A 16,715-nucleotide genomic window follows, 5' to 3' on the forward strand; every position below is an offset into this window, starting at 1 on the left:
GCAAAATGATCACAAGTATTACCAGATGATTAAACATTTAACACCAGGGCTCGATTAGCACCAAAAACCATGAGGTATTCCAAAGTGTTGTGTTTTTCAAATGCAAAATATTTCAAATTTCACATTTTTTATATTATGCTATTTTACAAAATTCACCCACATCCCTTCTATTCATGCTAGGACTTTAAATTAGAGCAATAAATGACTGTGAAATTAAGGAAATGTAAGTTTTTTCTAACGTTGATATTTATGGCATGTCTTTGCTGAAAACCCTTGGTTACTTTGAATAATATTCATGTAGTATTAGTATTCCATCCCATTTTTAACAATGAACTTCATCAATATAAGAAACAGTATTTGTGCATCATCTGTGAGGTCAATGTTTAGCATGATAAACACATATTCTAGCACCTATCACCACCACTTTGAATGTTCTGGACCAAAAGGTTTCTCTGTAAGTGCATTTCACATCAAATCACTGTGAATGACTTTGATAACATCTTAACTGTTGCCTTAGGCAAATTTAAAAATGATTAATAAGTGTGGAATTCACGCTGAAGTTTGTTAAACCCAGTGTGACTTTGTAAAATTAAATATGTTCTTTGGACCAATTATATGTTAATTGTAATAAATACTTATATATTGGAATGCATCGCGGTCCCAAAGTCCGGATAAAGTAGAAGTATTAAATGCTTATATATATATATTCATATAGATTTAGTAGGTTCAAATAAACCACGCAATCCATAAAACTGGCTTTATTTTTGTGACTTCATATTATTACCGTTATCCAAAGCTAACTTTGCTGTTTAAACCTGACAGAGCAGATTCATAACACTGTGACAGTGACATCTCACTCATAATCAAGCCTGAGCTTTTACAAATACACTTAAGCATGGATTTTATATTCTTCAAAGACTGCACTGTCTACGATGTAGTCAGAAATCGATTATATTTGCATTATTACCCCCCACTTTCCAAAAATACAAAGCCTCTAGCCCACTCTGATCCAACACCTCATATAAGACTTGAGTGCAGGCCGATCAGTCATGCCTCTCTTTAGTCGTCAAGGGTCCTAGGTCTTATTAAAGAAAGGGTATCATGAAATCCAAAACTGCAGACAAACCAAATTGAAGCAGTGTTTCGAATCACAAGGTGCATCCCATGAATTACAGATATAAATCAAAGAATCACTTTGCACAGAAAGGAGGCTATAAGCAAACACTGGTGCTCTTGTTATTTTAAAGGCAGATAAGCCTAAAGAATTGCCATTAATGTTTATTGTTTGTGATAAGTACTTTAGAATATTTCCAACGATACCATAATTTATCCCAGTGAAACGACACCACAGAAAACATCCTTTCAAAATGGTTGAGAATTGAACTGTGGTTTTCAAGTCTTTTCAACCCATTAAAACAAACATTGAGGTTGATGACGTGAAGACAGTGATTAAGATGGCTTAAACAAATATCACTAGACACTGATGCCCTCCACCCCTCGAACACTAACAGTATGAAATATGGTAACCATAGTTTTATTTTACAAAAAATAAAATAACCACAACTATATTTCCACCTGTCTTGATAGATGACACACTGAGTTGGGAAGAATTCAGCCCAGACATCCCAAAGATATTCACTCAGGAAAAACAACTCACCAGTTAATTATAAACACTTGTGAACTGATGTGGTATCTTGTCATATTTATAAAAAAAATTTTGTTACACATAATCCCACAACTGTATACAATCAGCTGGGACATGATGACAAAAGTTGCAGGACTCCAGTCACCTTCCCCAATCCTTCATTTCAGTTCAACTATTTACTCCATAACAGAGCTACTGCTTTACAGATTCCTACATCATGGTAGTTGAAGTAGCAGAGACCAGCAAAGGTGACAGTTGACAGAAGGAAGAGGCCTGCTTTGGCCAACTTGACTTTAGACTCTCCATGAACGTAGTCTGTCACAACCTCGCCCAGCCCCCTGAAACACAAAAACTGAACAGTTTGTACACAGTGTGAACTGAACACCAAAATAAACCACCACAGAGCCATCCGACCACTTCAATACCCCAAAAACATACAATCCTATTCACTGGGAAAATGGTAAGGGAGAGAATGTTGTTCCTAATGTGTCCATTACAGGCTTAAGGGCAAGATTTAGCAAAGTATTAAGAAACAAGAGATTCTTTTTCTTTTCTTCCAAAGCATTAAAAATGTTCTATTTCTCTGTTTAAACTCTTGTCGTTACCTTATAATAGCCTCACATTTATCTCAGACTGAAGGAGTTAATAAGGTAAGACTTGGATACATTAAATAAATAAATAAAAATATGAACTGCATTTATGAACACTGGCTTGGGCCAGTCAAGGGCTATATATAAACCACTTTTAAGGCATTTGTGCATATTGGTTTTCTTAGAAAGAACATTTATATACATATCACATTTGATGAACACAGGACTTTAGGGGTATTTTCAATGACATTTTCTGTGATGTTTATTGTTGGAATTCTTCCCATATTTCAGACTTTATTTTGAATATTTCGAAAATACCCCTAAAGTCCCGTGTTCATCAAATGTGATATGTATATAAATGTTCTTTCTAAGAAAATTAATCACAGTAACTAACAACAGACATTTGAGAATCATAAATGTCATAAATTAAAAAATCCTTTGCAATAAACAACAAACTACACCAAAGAAATACCAGAAGATGGTGGTTTTTATCCCCTTACCAGTGTGCATGCAAAGTGAGTGCTGCAGCCAGAGAGTAGTCCATCACAGAGCCTGGATAGAAATAGGCAACAGGGCCCATGCTCAGGAGGATTACACTCAATAACCGCTCTCCTGTCCAGTGCAGGGAGGCAGCTTTGGACCCAGCACCTGCTGTAAGACACACACACACAAATATAAACTTCAGCAACAGAAAAAAAAAGCAGCAGCTTTGTTTGAGTATATATTCACTTGCTTTTAATGTACAGTATACTTCATATTAAATATTCCTTTATTTTAAATGAAATAAATAGGGGTTCATGTGGCATATTATTTGACTAGTAGAGCTTACAAACTTTACCCTATACAGAATATTTTATTGTCTGTATCATGTAAATAGATCTTTGTACTGTCTTCTCAAACAATTTGTCTCCTGCTGCCACATTAAATTCAGCCCTGCTTTGATAAGGAACTATATTTCATTCCTGACAGGAAAGACAGTTCCACTTGACTTGAGTAAAATTTACATCAGCAGCTGTGACCCGCCTTTAACCAATGTATCAAAACTTGGTCCGTAAGCCAAACTCTCCTGCAGTTCCTTTTTTTTCTTGCTTTCACTGCTATAATGCATGAACTAACAGGCTTGTAATCAGCTCATTAGAACAATTACATGTGCTGGCAGAATAAAAGCAATAAAATGTGCAAAGCACTGCGCTTCCCTGACCAAGGTTGGGAAAACACGCCTTAAACAACAAGAAACCAAAGAGCTTGAGTCAGCCACGTCATCAAGCAGTTTACTTGGCGCCCCCTAATGCATAAAACTATTCTTTGATGTTCTGCTCTAGAGAAAAACACCCCTCACTGATGGAAAATATCCCAAAAAAATATTCTAAAATATATTCTAAAAACACCAGTCTACAAAATGACTTTTCTGCTTACATAAGCCTCAGAATAGCAGGTGTTTCAACAAAGGCTGTGATGATACATCAGTTAGGGATAAAATGGGATATCCTGAGCTTAACCTTATTTCAGGTGCAAATCGTATAATATTTACTAAGACTCTTATACCTTTTATTATTAAAGTATAAATGCCACAATTAAAGCCTGAATTGTTGTAAATACAAGGCCAGTTTCAGTATGAGATTAACATGGCTGGTGTGGTCTGTGTTATTCAGAAGGCCTGAGAACCTCCAGGCACAAAGCCTATGACTAACCATGTCTAATGACATGTGTTTCTTCTTGACACTAAAGAAAACTTGCAGCCATTCCGGCCCCTTGTTGATAAGATTTGTGACCCCTGGCCTACAGTTATGCTGCAGTTATATATGTTTGTGGTATGTCTTTATTTGACCCTTAGGCTAATACTTCTTTGACATTTAATAGGACATCCTAGGTTTCACTTTGACAAGTTAATGGTAAAATAAATTGCTCTGCTTTCTGACATGAAACGCACTCTCCAAACCTATGCTTTAAACACTCTATTATTAAAATGTATTTTAATATTGAGGATTTGCTTTAGGCTTTACTTACCATAGCAAGAAGGGGTTGCGTGTATCTTAGCCGTGAACAATTTTGGAAAATCCTGGTCTTTTTTACATGCAGCCAAAGGTCTGATCAGACACCCACTGCGGAATAGCAGAGCTGTGGGAGACAGCACAGAAAATAACAGATATAAACCTTTTATACAGACAATACCAGCCTCTCCATTACAACATGCGCCAACTAAATAAATACTCATTTATTACTTAGCAACCACACAAAAAAAAACAATATTTAAAGACTATTTAATCAAAGAATAAACCTGCAAAGAGATGATAAAGAAAGTCTCTCTTTTACAAATCCAGCACAGAACCACAATCACTTTATTGTGCACAAGTTCTCTGAATTCTGGTGGAAGCTGACTAACCAGACTGAATACAAAAATGCAGCCTGGAAGAAACTGTTTTTTTCAATGGTCTTTTAGTAAAAACAACAGCCACATGAAGAACAGTGAACCTGATCAATGTATTAATGCATCATAGTTATTCACGTGGTTATGTTGTTGATCGAAAACCTGCTTGATATACTTCTGTAAGGGTCTGAGGACCATTTTGAGACTGTTTAAAAACAACCAAGTTACTAATAAACAACAGAGTCAAGTTCAGAAATACAGTATAGGTCAGTAAATATAACTCGTCTGAAGTAAGTGATTTGTGCTTTTATTTATCAGAGAATACATACAATAAATAATGTTACTCTCTACTGAAAGAAATATCACGTGGACAACTGAGATTGAAAAGTAATGCTTCCAAATGTGAGCTGCCTTAAATGGCCACCATTAGAGACCATGGTTTCCTGGAGGACACATTTACATCTCATTAAAAAAAACATTATATGTGCATAGATTCAGTCACAGCTGTTAAACCATTAACGCACAACGTGACATCAAGCCATTATAAAAAAAAAAATCACATCACTATCAAGGGCTACTGGCCGCCGTTATTAACCCTTTAAACTTAAAGTAAAAATGAAGGTATGGCTGCTTCAAAAACACGTTTATTCCGTCGTCTCACTGTGCCGTTTAATTTGCTCCCATCCGAGTGTGTGAGCACTGAGTATCTACATCCAAAGAAGTGGAGAAAACGGACGGTGCTCCGTAATTAAGCTGAACTCTAAATTCAGCTCCGTTAATTGGAGCGACTATAGTCGTTTCAATAGAAATCCCTGCACAAAGACTAAACAGATTTGTTTTCACGTCTTTAAGAAACATCCCCATAACGTATTCAAACTCGGTAAAGCAACGAAAGAGCAGAGCTTACGCGTGACACCTCTGTGACAGAGAGAACCAAACCTCACGAGCGCCGCCATCACCGTCACTAGCCGCCAAGGGCATCAGAAATACCGAAGAGTCAATCATCAGAATCGACTCTCTGAACAGAATTCTTCACATGAACCCACCCAGGAGCCGAGATAAGGTTACCCAACACACTCTAGGTCAGAGAAATAATGGTTATGTGAACTTCTCCCCCTAAAAATTATGTTTCTACCTTGTTAACACGACCGTTGTTTTTTAGTACATTGAAAGATGTATTATGAATGAAATAAGCAGCCCCCCCCATGGCTAAGCCTTTCCACTTTCAAACTGTTAAGAGGGCCAGGGTTACTTACATCACAAACCTGGGACAAATCATGTAAATTTGTGGAGTGGATTTTCAAGCTGCAAGCCAGCGGAGGAGGGACGGGGACTAGCTAATTGCATACGAATAAATACATGTATATTGAATAAAGGCAAGTGAGTTAAATCAATGCCTCTTTTCAGTCGTAAGGTGATTATTATGTCTTGGAAATAACTGCCAAATGCGTCATATTGATAAACAAAGACAGGTTTATAGGGGCTTAATAGTTAATAATTTCAGGGTACTATAAGACTTCAAGGTTTCATTGGGACATTGTGGCTCTGCTTTACATCATCATCATTGTCATGTGACGTAATATTGTTCTAAAGGCTTTGTTTTTGTAGGCAATTTGTAGCTGTTGCTGTTGTTTTCCTGTTTTTTTTTTTCACTTTTTTGGTCTATATGGACTAACCAGAGTTTATTCTCTGAAGGTGCTTATTAAATCAAATTATACATAGACACAATATTAATCCTTAAATAAGTTTTAGCAATCTTATCTTTATCTAAAGGTCTTGATTGGTCAGAGTCGATTCATCCTAATGAACTAATGAACTGAACCAAGTGAATCGATTCATTGAAAAGAACCAAAGACTTGTCCGGAAATAGCTAGTCCCTCCGATGACGCACATAATAAAAATAAAAGTATCGTCTGAAATTCTCTTTGGAATATATGTTTTTTTTTCTTAATATTATCGAAATTATTTAATTTTAATTTTCAATTTTTCATTCAAGCAAATGCTGGCATATATTTTTTGTGACTCTATTTTATGTCCTCCTCTTATTTATTTATTCATTTATTTAATAAATAATTGAATACATTAAATTGTGTAAGATGAAAATTACCAGAGCAATAAATAAGAGCTGTCATATTTTCATAGTCATTATAAATGATAACATACATTTTTACAGGAGGTATATTTAAAATTCAAACAAATTAATTCAAATATTAATACATAATCAATTCCAAATCAATCAATCAATCAAATCAAATTTTATTTATATAGCGCTTTTCACAACAAAAAGTCGTCACAAAGCAGCTTTACAGAGATCCGGGTCCAAGCCTCCTATGAGCAAGCCAGGGGCAACAGTGGCAAGGAAAAACTCCCTCAGCACACGAGGAAGAAACCTTGGAAGGAACCAAGACTCATACGGGGAACCCGTCCTCCTCGGGTCGACACCGGAGACACAATAGAGAACAGAAGTAAAAGTGAAGGGGTTATAGTAATATAAATGTAGTATATTAGTGATGATGGAGAAGCAGAAATGAAAATGGTGAGGATGATGATATTAGTGATGTATGAGTCTTAGCAAAGCCAGGATCTTGTACAGGACACGGGCTGGATCAGGGCAAAACCTGGAGAGCAGCAGGACATCTCAAAGCATGAGAGAGAGACAGGAGAAAGAAAGCCAGACAAAGGGAACAAATAAAAATACAAAAGGTTAGTAGGGTCATGGTAAAGAACGGGGAAATTAAAAATCCCAAGAATTAACACATTTGGAGAATATGCTTTAGTGTAGTTATTGTTTACCCCTTAGAAGTAACTGTCCTTGTGGTTTAATTGTTGCAGGGGATATTATTCTGATTGATTTGAATTTTTGAGTTTTTGTGCCAGTAAATAATACATTTCTCTGTCAAATTAGATAATGCTAGACATGTCTATCATTACACTACTTTTGGTTGCGTACATTAAATTCACTGAAAATAATATTAACTTAATTAACTTATTAATGGTTGACACTGGCTTGTCTGAACTTTTAAGAGAGTGGTTACACCTTTAGGAATTCAGGAATAGGCCTATAATATTTTGTAATTAAAATATTTTATTTAAAGCCGCAATATTTAATAAATATCAAAGTGTAACACTAAACTCTTTTCACAAGTCAGAACATATCCTATGATATTTTCCTATTCTTAATAATGTTTAGAAATTTGTCATGAATGGATTCTTGGAGAATCTTAAGATACTTTGAATTGGGCTTTTACTTCTTACACATCCAAAAGTTTGCTCTTGAAAATAGACATGTAATATTTATATATTTTTATAATTATATCGCTAGCCAACTGCCAATAGCTAAATCATCCTATATTAAGTAAATTAAAACAATTTTAGGTGCATTCTGATCATAAAATATAGGAAAGGAGATTCTAAGTGTACCAATTATACATACATTGTGCCCTAAGTGTTAGGGCCAAATCAATTGTAAACCTGTAAGCAATGAAGGAAAATGCAAATGAATGTATTATGGTTTATTGTCCACATGGTGAGCACAGTAATTCATGATGTGAAATAAAGGGGAAAACAAGAGTTGGAACTACCATATAAAAAAATAGTATTCACACAATTGTAAATATAATCACGACACATCATTACATGAAGCAAAGACTGATAATGGTAAAATTAAATAATTGTCAATTAAGGGATTACCTTCACTAAATCTTTAAAAAAACAAAATTTCTTCACATCTGTTTACATATACATGTCTTTTATTATTTTAAATAATTTAAATAGTTTTTCCTTTACTGTTGTACTGTGCACTAATTTGAAAACCATTTGTAATTAAGTATTTTTAACTTAATGTTTAATGTTTTATTTTACACAATCATGTTTATGTTCTGTGCAGCTCTAATGGCAGATTTCATAGCTGTCTCAATCCAGCCATGAGGCATTGCTGTATGTTCTCCAGCAAAATGAATCCTCCCTTCACTCTGGAACAGAACAGATGCATACTGTGTCTGCTGGTAGGGAGTGTACATGGGGAAGGCACCATGACTGTAATGATCCAGTGCCCACTTTTTCACAATGCCTCCAGTCCAGAGGTCTCTAATGCCCTCTCCATGTATCTTCACCAAGTCCTCCAGCATCATTTCAATCAACTCTTTCTCTGGCACCCCATGGAAGAGGGTGGAATCATCAGACCAAGTGTAGGAGGCTAGAAGGACACCGCCTTTTGTCCCAGGGAAGGTATGGCTAGGATAGTAAATGAACCTTGAAGGCCTGTCTGTGATGCTTCTCCCTCCTCTGATGCTTTCTTTCTCCCAAAATCTCTCACGGAAGCTCAGCACAACCTTGGTGGAGCTGGAGTAGTGTATTGAGCGAAGAGCTTCCATCTTCTGGACGGACAGAGGAGGCTGGAACTCGATGAAGACTGACGCTTTAGCTGTAGTTGCCATCAAGACATAGTCAAATGTAAGGCTGGTCAGGGAGGACGGGCTGTGCTTGTCTTGGTATGAAACTATAACATTGCTGTTGGTTTGAGTAATGAGTTTGATCTTGGATTTAAGGAGGATCGTTGAATTGAGTACTTCATAAAATTTTCTAGGTATGTGCTCCATGCCACCTGAGGCTTCAAAATATCTGAAAGAGAACAGTTTACATAACAAATTAGGCACAAAAAAGCAACAACAACAACATTCTCATCATATAAAATACATGTATATTTAGTATGCATGTTCAATAAAAATATCCATAAGGGGCTGTATTCAACGTAGTTTAATGCATGTAGTGTCACTACATACACAAATCTATACTCTATTACTACTGGGGGAAAGTGAAGGGTAGGAGACTATGCTCTTTCCATTATTCTTTCTTCTGAATATTCTATCCATCATACATTATACTGTAATCAAGTCAATAAAAAGAGCATGAACTGGTTAAAATTCTATACTTACTTTGTTGTATCACCGATGTCTGACTGGATGTAGAGCATCTCTAAGAGAGCAGTGTAAAAGAAGCTGTTTTCATTAAGGATATCTCCAATCATACGCAAGGCGTCTAGACTCAGGTTCCCCTCTTTCATTAAATACTCCTGTGAAGCAAAAGAGAAATTTGTTTGTAACCAAACTTACAGTATCTTGTCTGTAATTCTGAAATTACAGATTAAAATATTACCTTAACAGAATATGAATCATATTTCTCCATCATCTTATTGCAGCCATATTTCTTCACATACTTTCTTATCTACGTGTGCAAAGAAGATCATTTTCAACCTCAGTAGAAACATTATCAATATGTAATTACAGTATAGAAGCGTTGAATTAACCCAGACTTTTTTATTTTAATTTGGTTATCATCACCCTGTTACTGACCTTCCCCAGTGCCATGTCAAAAATTTCACTGGCGGATTTCCCCTTCTCCCAGTCATTCAAGGTGTAGTTTAGTAAATCAGGATTTTCTTTCACTGCGTAGGCTTTTAGAAGCAAGCCGTTGACATAATAATATGTGTTAATATCTTCTTCAATGAAAGAATTCAGCTTCACATCCATCTTTTTTAAAAATGTCATGAGAATCCTGGAAGGGTATGAGATTTGAAAATTACAATTCAAGACATTTTTAAACAAACAACCTTAATTGAAAAAAAAAACCTTATCCTCTTAATGATGTTTTTATTTATTTATTTATTTTTTTTGGGAAAGCTATGTTATAAAAATATTCAATACTGGTCACACTAAATTATAAACACAAGCTAAAAGAAAGCAGGCAGTATGTAGATTTACTGTTGGAAAAATTATGGTAGTCACTATGGTGACTTATATATTAGTGGAACCCTCTTATCACCTTCTGGTTAGAATGAGAAGCAATGATAAATCATCACAGACATTCCGATGTTTGGTGACTCAAAAGTGTCCGTTGGTGTGAATGTGTGAGTGTGTGTGTGTCGCCCTGTGAAGGACTGGCTCCCCCTCCAGGGTGTGTTCCTACCTTGCGTCCAGTGATCCCGGGTAGGCTCCGGACCCACCGAGACCCTGAACTGGATAAGTGCTTACAGGCAATGAATGAATTAATACATTTTCCAATAGTTCTTCTTTATGTTAAGAACAGCTATTACTGTGACACCTAGTGGCCTAGATTTATTAGAGATCTATTTTATGCATGGCTGCATGTGGAGGACCTAAATATTTAGCTTTTTTTGGTGGTAAAACTGAATAATTTCTCCCTCAAGAAGCCAAATTATGCACAGGATATTCTTAACACTATAAAACTAATGTTGATTTCAGTGTGGTATTCTACAGATCCTGAGGTGCCTGATGAGAGTCACTGATTAAAATAAATGAAACTGAGTAATGATAGCAGAAAACTGAGGACATCTGGCCTGGGTCACAGACTTTTAACTCACTTGTGAAATTCTGGGATCCTCATTGCACCAAATTCCGCATACCAGCCTTCTTTTTTATTTCTGTGTGTGTGGACTCTTCCACCGATACGACCACTCGCCTCTATGATGGTGACCTAATGATAGACAGTGGGCAAAAAAGAAAAGTAATCTGGCCACTGGGACACCAGACTGAATCTGTTTTTGTAGAAATATATTTCATAGCTATCTACTCTGATGATTACCTGTTATTGTTTTTAAAAGCATCATCAACAAAATTGTAAAAGTAGAACTCGGGAGTGTATGAAAAAAACACTGGCTTTAAAGGTCACCTGAATTCTGTTCAGATGTAAGGAGCTCAAATGAGAATCATTTTCTTTACTACACTAAAGCATTTTTAATTACATGCATATCCATCCATCCATTATCTGTACCGCTTATCCAATTTAGGGTCGCGGGGGGTCCAGAGCCTACCTGGAATCATTGGGCGCAAGGCGGGAATACACCCTGGAGGGGACGCCAGTCCTTCACAGGGCAACACAGACACACACACATTTTTCTCACACACTCATACCTACGGACACTTTCGAGTCGCCAATCCACCTGCAACGTGTGTTTTTTTTGGACTGTGGGAGGAAACCGGAGCACCCGGAGGAAACCCACGCTGACACGGGGAGAACACACCAACTCCTCACAGACAGTCACCCGGAGCGGGAATCGAACCCACAACCTCCAGGCCCCTGGAGCTGTGTGACTGCGCCACCGTGCCGCCATTACATGCATAATGTGTCTTAAAATATCAGCACCTCCGTTTCTGGCTGTGTGGTCTCAGGTGCTCAGGTGTTTCTTTGAACTCCAGAATATTTGAACCAGCCATTTATTGTAATTTTAGTAACCTTTTTTTTGGGAATTTAAATTTAAAGGAAATCAATTTAAATATAACTGTGGTCCAGTGTGTTTAACCTAAAGCATACCTTATGTCCAGCATCCTGCAGAAGCTTGGCTGCAGTTAGGCCAGCCATGCCTGCACCTATGATACCCACATTGTGAGGGCTCTTTGTAGGGGGAAGACCTTTGTCTATCATCTCACAAAGATGATCATAGTCAGGGTCTTTCAGGCATTCAGCAAGGGGATCAACTTTGCATCCATTGACACTGATGACTGTTACCAGTACAAACACAACAGGCACTGAAAAATAAAACAATTGACAAAACAAAAAAGGTTTTGTAAAGAATATGGAGCACTACAGAACAAATCATTAAGTACGGTATTTATACACAAGAGTACTTATACTGCCCTTCAAAAAAAAAGCTGCATTATCTTATCCCAACACTTTGGCTTAAAAATATTACTTATATAACTGCCCCCTTATTAATATTATTATTAATTTATTTTTCTTTATTTTTTCCTGCTACTGAATTTATTGATTACAGAAATGCATTTTTGTCTCAATCCACAAGATGGGGCTATTGTCGTTGAAACCAAGGGCTTTCCAAACCAGAATGTAGGGGTCCAAAATCATTAAGGGCCCTTTTAATATTGTCATAATCGATTATATTTGTAGAAATATGAAGACATCAGAGCTTCCAAACTGTTAAATATATTTTTAAATGAATGAAATATTAGCTACATATTTATTCTTGCATATAAAAAATTATTAAGATTAGTGTGGGGCACTAGATTAGGGTGCCGTTTAAGCCCCTCACATGTTCAGGCATGCGTCTGACTTCAGTAAATATATTGTCTGATGCAGATACATGTAAAATGAAAGATGGAAAATAATGGTGCACATGCTAGTTGCTAGTTGCTAGTTGCATGCTAGAATGCTAGTTGGACATAGGGATGCAGACAAGTGACAGACCCTTGTGAGTGGTACTTCTGTTCACCTGATGATGTGAAAATCCCTATGAGAGACAGGGGTCAGGTTTTAATCTGACTAAAGCACACAGCTGAATTCATTGCTGCAGGGATTTTTAACCTATATGTTAAAGCGAAATGATATCTTAATTTCCATTGCTACTTACAGAACTGACTGATGCCTGAGTCATGAGACACACTTCCTCGAAGGCATAACCACATCATTTGTTGTCTGTGGGTCACTCTTCACAACAAGGAAACAGGAACCTGGAGAAAGGGAGACTACCTGTTCAAAGTTGACCCTCGCATGCTTTTACTTTGCCAGAAATGTAAACACTGTGTCCACAGTATACATATACATTTTATGGCCCACCTTGATGTACAACAGTGTAGAGATTGGGGACTGAGTTGGACATACTGAGTTTGGCCATTTTTAACCTTTTCTGGCCATGTTGTCAAATCACCAAATCCTTTACTTTAGTGCTGTGTTTCTAACAGGAATTACAAGTTTTAATTTCTTATACATACAGGTATTAATTTTTTATTGGTCATTCTCCAGTTGCATGGACTGATTGTTTTTCATCAATAATTTTTTTAATGTTTACGGAACAGTACCAGTTCTTATCCTTATAGAATTTTCAAATAAATGTGAAAAGAACTTTTGAAAAAAAAAAAACTATTCAGTAGAGTTAGAGTTATAGTTCTACGTTGTGGAGGCCTGTGGTCCTAGGTCCTCCCATGACAGTGTTCAAATCCACAGGCTTTAAGTTTGTTAATGCACACTGTAGTTCAATAGTGTGTACAACTGAGCTAGAAGCCTGTGAGGGGTCTCAGACAGAGAGGAATATTTTCCCACACAGACTACAGGTTCAACCACACTGAACAAATTAGATTAGAGTTTTACTCGCCATTAACACAGCAGTCACAATTAGCAGGCTAATTTCCACTCCGATTAATCATTTGACTAATGACTAATTAGGACTTTATCCTTTAGGATAAATGCCTACATGTTGGATATATTTAGTTATTCATTTGAAATGCTGTTAATTATACTAGTCTTACTCATAAAACACCTAATTTAATAAATAGATCATTGTGTCATAATCAAGGCCACTCACCAGTTAATGCTTCCCCTTTGGAGTGTCTGGTGAAGGCTTGCCATCTGGTTTTATTCTGACTGAAAGTGAAACCATCATGGATAGTGGAACTTGGAGGTTGGAATAACTTTTCTTGTATATGACACAACTGCACACTTTCTCCAAGGAATTCCATTCACTTGTAATCACTGCACAATAAGTGTGTGATGGAATTCGTTTATTGAAATGATTCATAATCAATATCAGGTATTTTTAATCAGCAATGACCAATGTATGCTTATGTAAATGAAATTGTTTTATTCCTCAATTCTCTGTGTGAACAGCAGACTTATGTGGGTGCGTGTGTTTCAGATAACAGCATATTGACACATTCCGTTCAATCAATTCCTTTTGTCTCCGGGCCACAGAGAGGAGATAACCGAAACCGGTTTGAGTAGACGGACTGAGAACAGAATACATCAGAATGTGTTTGATGTGAAAAGAGTAGACAAATGGTAACTTGGCTCATAGTCATATAAGGTAATGGGATGATAGCTATTGTAACCAGAGTGAGGGTATAAAGCTTGTTGTTAGGGGAGATGAGGATAAGTAAGCTCCAGTGTATTCTGTGTGCCTTACTTCAATAAAATGTTCTTTCAATTGATGCCGACTCAGAGACTTGGTTTTTTATTTCTGTCATAATTTTCCACCACAATTGTGTCTTTTATCCACAAACTAAAGTTACAGGACGTAACCAGCTGGAAGTAATGAGCTTAATCCTAGATGACAGCCGGCTGAATAAAGTCAGCACCCTTGAGAAAATGTCAGCCCTCATATGCATCATGAAGCGAGAGATTACCAGCAGATTACCGCTGACAAATAGTAAGTCCTTCCTAAATGTTACAATGGGCTGACCATCAATTTCTCAAGTAATGGCAGAAGAACATAAACTGCAGCCACAGATGTCTTATACTGTCTCTGATTTTACATCTATGAGGTGTAACAGTAAAGGTGTATGGAAACTATTCAAAATTTTCACAAGCGCAGATGTGTTTGATCCTCCCAAACCAGCGCAACAGACACTAACCCTGCACTGAGCACTGAGAATGATCCACCAAAAATGCATTAAAAACCTGGTCTGTAATTGTTTTTTAATAAACACTGGTTGATTCTACATTTACAAGTGAATCTAATCTGGAGTTTTTAGCATTTTCAATTTGTTATCATTTTAAGCCACTTTACTTGTTATGTGCTTTCTGTTTTTATTGGCATTTCAAATAATGTTCCATTAAAATTTTGGTTTATGTTAAACATTTAACACTGAACATATTCTGGCCAAAGGAAATCACATCATAGCAGACATATTTAGGCCTAATCTGTATCATTTTTGGCACATATAGCTCAGTTAGAGCACGGCATGTGTTGTGTGGGCCAGATGTCGATTTGGCCCAGATCCACATTTCGGCCAAACATTCATTGATATTTGGGTTTGGTTGCCTGAATCAGTCTTGATCTCTGAGTACCCATATTTCTTAATAAAGATAGACTTTGTGGTTCTTCTGATAACAACTTGCTTCACTGATGATTCACATCTTGGACTATTTACGCTCCAGATTTAGAACCAGTGCTAAGAAGTCATACACATACAGTATAAACACAGGTTGACTAATAAAGTCAGTGACCAAATCACAGGATGCGTGATCGTATGTCAGCAGAGTGGACTTTCCAGGGGAAGCTGGAGGTTTTCTACTGCAAAATGCTGGATTGTGTGCACCACTTGTGGGGAACGCCACCAGTTATATCATTCTTGGGGATCAGATGATTGAAACATTGCTTCATTTTCAAACTTCACCGATCACACTCTGCTATGCAATAACAAAGAAGTGGTTTACATTTTTACAAGAAATAATGAAAAATTTACATTAGAACAAAACACAGAATCTGGGTGTGACCATGTCATTTCTTTTTTTTTAAAAACTCTTTCTAGGCTAGTCTGTTTACACAGTAGCCATCTTGCCAACACTTCTGGCAGTTTTTTGAAGTTCTACCAGTGTGTTATGTGTGAAAAACATTTCCCCTTTATTTTTAAGTCTTTAGGTTTCTCCTCATATTACCATGTCACTGGTCACCTTTCCTGTAGACACTTTCCTACAATATGGCAGTGGCCTTTTTCTGATAGATAATGTGCCCTACTACATTGGCAAAAATGTTCAGGAATGGTTTGAGAAACATGACAAAGAATTTAAGATGCCTCCAAATTCAAGCATCTGTCAGTCGTGATGTAGACAAGACTGATCCATGAAAGTCAGAACATACAGGATGTAAAAAATCTGCTGCCCTACATCATACTTCAGAGTTCTTGTAGGGTCTATGTCATAGACCTCATTTTAGTCTGCATTACTTTTCACAAAATCAAGGATGCTTTTAAATAGAGGTGAAGCAGAGAAGGTAGACAAAATAAAAAAGGACTTAATCACAAATTATATTAACAAAGTTTGCCACAGGTCCAATGACAGAACCCTGGGGCACTCCCTGAGCAGCAAGGAAAATAAAATATATAAACTGTTGCCTGTTAGCAATACAACACCTAAGGATGTGGTACCATTCAGCCACGTGAATATTACTGAGATCAGGTAATGTTAGATCACCTTGGACTGCAAAAGTCACTCTAACTCACTCCAAAAGCACTGAATTTTGTTCAGTCAGTATAGAGAATGCAGTTTCACTGCTCCACTGCCCAAATCTGAAGAGCTTTATATGTCTCATTCTGACATTTAATATTAAGCATGGTGACATTATACTCGTTGCTAAAGACGGCCTCGT

At 36.8% G+C, this 16,715-nt stretch overlaps 2 protein-coding genes across 2 annotated transcripts; both read right to left on the reverse strand.

Annotated features, from left to right (window-relative positions):
- Positions 1-752: 752 nt before the first annotated feature.
- Positions 753-5,660, reverse strand: sdhdb (succinate dehydrogenase complex, subunit D, integral membrane protein b). Its single transcript, XM_066662693.1, has 4 exons — positions 5,511-5,660; positions 4,243-4,353; positions 2,736-2,886; positions 753-1,983 (listed from the first exon to the last, which is right to left on the reverse strand). The coding sequence occupies exons 1-4, from the start codon at positions 5,557-5,559 to the stop codon at positions 1,818-1,820; spliced, it is 477 nt and encodes a 158-aa protein (XP_066518790.1). The 5' UTR covers positions 5,560-5,660; the 3' UTR covers positions 753-1,817.
- Positions 5,661-8,108: 2,448 nt separating this feature from the next.
- LOC136690720 (L-amino-acid oxidase-like) lies at positions 8,109-14,202 on the reverse strand. The gene is made up of 8 exons (XM_066662685.1): positions 13,935-14,202; positions 12,984-13,083; positions 11,933-12,147; positions 10,983-11,095; positions 9,955-10,156; positions 9,758-9,826; positions 9,538-9,674; positions 8,109-9,223 (listed from the first exon to the last, which is right to left on the reverse strand). Exons 2-8 carry the CDS (start codon positions 13,039-13,041, stop codon positions 8,461-8,463), a joined length of 1,557 nt encoding a protein of 518 aa, XP_066518782.1. The 5' UTR covers positions 13,042-13,083; positions 13,935-14,202; the 3' UTR covers positions 8,109-8,460.
- Between the last annotated feature and the right edge of the window lie 2,513 nt (positions 14,203-16,715).

This window comes from Hoplias malabaricus, chromosome 1 (genome assembly GCF_029633855.1).
Source record: "Hoplias malabaricus isolate fHopMal1 chromosome 1, fHopMal1.hap1, whole genome shotgun sequence".
Taxonomy (NCBI): domain Eukaryota; kingdom Metazoa; phylum Chordata; class Actinopteri; order Characiformes; family Erythrinidae; genus Hoplias; species Hoplias malabaricus.

Coding starts and splice junctions, on each gene's coding strand:
- LOC136690720 (XM_066662685.1), bottom strand. CDS start 13,041: ATGATGTGGTTATGCCTTCGAGGAAGTGTGTCTCATGACTCAGGCATC. Junction 12,148..12,983: donor CTCAGGCATCAGTCAGTTCT/GTAAGTAGCAAT, acceptor TTTATTTTTCAG/TGCCTGTTGTGTTTGTACTG. Junction 10,157..10,982: donor AGGATCCCAGAATTTCACAA/GTGAGTTAAAAG, acceptor ATACCCTTCCAG/GATTCTCATGACATTTTTAA.
- sdhdb (XM_066662693.1), bottom strand. CDS start 5,559: ATGGCGGCGCTCGTGAGGTTTGGTTCTCTCTGTCACAGAGGTGTCACG. Junction 2,887..4,242: donor CGCAACCCCTTCTTGCTATG/GTAAGTAAAGCC, acceptor TGTGTCTTACAG/CAGGTGCTGGGTCCAAAGCT. Junction 1,984..2,735: donor CTCACTTTGCATGCACACTG/GTAAGGGGATAA, acceptor TTTGTGTTTCAG/GGGGCTGGGCGAGGTTGTGA.